The sequence below is a fragment of the Branchiostoma floridae genome, chromosome 17, assembly GCF_000003815.2.
Source record: "Branchiostoma floridae strain S238N-H82 chromosome 17, Bfl_VNyyK, whole genome shotgun sequence".
NCBI classification, from domain to species: domain Eukaryota; kingdom Metazoa; phylum Chordata; class Leptocardii; order Amphioxiformes; family Branchiostomatidae; genus Branchiostoma; species Branchiostoma floridae.
The window spans coordinates 16766120-16768399 of NC_049995.1; the positions used below are offsets into that span (position 1 = coordinate 16766120).

Here is a 2280-nt window from a genome sequence, read left to right on the forward strand (position 1 = left end):
CAGAAATGTACATCATGTGTGTGTAACACCCAGCAACATCTCATTGTATCTCTTGTACATGATATCCAAAAGTATACGAGCAAGGCTAAGAGTAAGATTCTTCCACACTTATCTAGAAGAGTAAGGATTCTTCCCATTGTGACTGGATCAAACCTTATAGTCCTATCTTACACAGCTTTAGCTTGGGTGGTTTCCATCTTAGTTGTTTTGTGGAAAGCATGGGACACAAAGTTAACTAACTAGGCTGGCATGCAGGCTAACACAGCTTGTACCTACTGTTCAAAGCTGGTGTGTTACGCCTCAAGACATTTCATAGGTGTTTTGAAACCATCTAGTTTATCCAAATAATGACAAGCCTTCAATAGCTCCTACAGCTGAGTTTGTTTGTTTTATTTGGATCTCCATTAGTGATAACGTTATACATGAGCTCCTACTGCCATTTCTCATTAAATAAATCCTTAACGAACACCTGAGTTGAAGGATACTGCCTGAGGCCATGAGAACAGCACCCACGCCGGTGACGGCAGTCCCCACAAACAGAGCCATGGTGCGGAACAGGATCTCGAAGTACTCCTTGGACAGCTTTGCGCGCAGGTAGTCAATAAAAGAGTGGATCTGACACAGGCCAAACACACCCAGGGCCTGGAGAAACATGGTTCAAACAGTTATATCATAGTCAAACACTAGAACAGGATCTTAAAGTACTCCTTGGACAGCTTGGCTCGCAGGTAGTCAATGAAGGAGTGGATCTGACACAGTCCAAACAGTTATATCATAGTCAAACACTAGAACAGGATCTCAAAGTACTCCTTGGACAGCTTGGCTCGCAGGTAGTCAATGAAGGAGTGGATCTGACACAGTCCAAACACACCAAGGGCTTGGAGAAACATGGTTCAAACAGTTATATCATAGTCAAACACACCCAGGGCCTGGAGAAACATGGTTCAAACAGTTATATCATAGTCAAACACACCCAGGGCCTGGAGAAACATGGTTCAAACAGTTATATCATAGTCAAACACACCAAGGGCCTGGGAAACATGGTTCAAACAGTTATATCATAGTCAAACACACCCAGGGCCTGGAGAAACATGGTTCAAACAGTTATATCATAGTCAAACACACCAAGGGCCTGGGAAACATGGTTCAAACAGTTATATCATAGTCAAACACACCCAGGGCCTGGAGAAACATGGTTCAAACAGTTATATCAGAGTCATACACACCCAGGGCCTGGAGAAACATGGTTCAAACAGTTATATCATAGTCAAACACACCCAGGGCCTGGAGAAACATGGTTCAAACAGTTATATCATAGTCAAACACTCCCAGGGCCTGGAGAAACATGGTTCAAACAGTTATATCATAGTCAAACACACCCAGGGCCTGGAGAAACATGATTCAAACAGTTATATCATAGTCAAACACACCCAGGGCCTGGAGAAACATGGTTCAAACAGTTATATCATAGTCAAACACTCCCAGGGCCTGGAGAAACATGGTTCAAACAGTTATATCATAGTCAAACACACCCAGGGCCTGGAGAAACATGGTTCAAACAGTTATATCATAGTCAAACACACCAAGGGCCTGGGAAACATGGTTCAAACAGTTATATCATAGTCAAACACACCCAGGGCCTGGAGAAACATGGTTCAAACAGTTATATCATAGTCAAACACACCCAGGGCCTGGAGAAACATGATTCAAACAGTTATATCATAGTCAAACACACCCAGGGCCTGGAGAAACATGGTTCAAACAGTTATATCATAGTCAAACACACCAAGGGCCTGGGAAACATGGTTCAAACAGTTATATCATAGTCAAACACACCCAGGGCCTGGAGGAACATGGTTCAAACATAGTTATATCATAGTCAAACACTAGAACAGGATCTCAAAGTACTCCTTGGACAGTTTGGCTCGCAGGTAGTCGATAAAGGAGTGGATCTGACACAGGCCAAACACACCCAGGGCCTGGAGAAACATGGTTCAAACAGTTATATCATAGTCAAACACACCCAGGGCCTGGAGAAACATGGTTCAAACAGTTATATCATAGTCAAACACACCCAGGGCCTGGAGAAACATGATTCAAACAGTTATATCATAGTCAAACACACCCAGGGCCTGGAGAAACATGGTTCAAACAGTTATATCATAGTCAAACACACCCAGGGCCTGGAGAAACATGATTCAAACAGTTATATCATAGTCAAACACACCCAGGGCCTGGAGAAACATGGTTCAAACAGTTATATCATAGTCAAACACACCC

At 43.2% G+C, this 2280-nt stretch overlaps 1 protein-coding gene across 1 annotated transcript in view; it reads right to left on the reverse strand.

The window, feature by feature from the left end:
- Window positions 1-2280, reverse strand: part of LOC118405159 (dolichyl-diphosphooligosaccharide--protein glycosyltransferase subunit STT3A-like) — a 17578-nt gene that overhangs the window by 5738 nt on the left and 9560 nt on the right. Inside the window, exon 9 of the mRNA XM_035804584.1 lies at window positions 416-642. Coding sequence (XP_035660477.1) covers window positions 416-642 — 227 coding nt within the window. The remainder of the gene's footprint in view (window positions 1-415; window positions 643-2280) is intronic.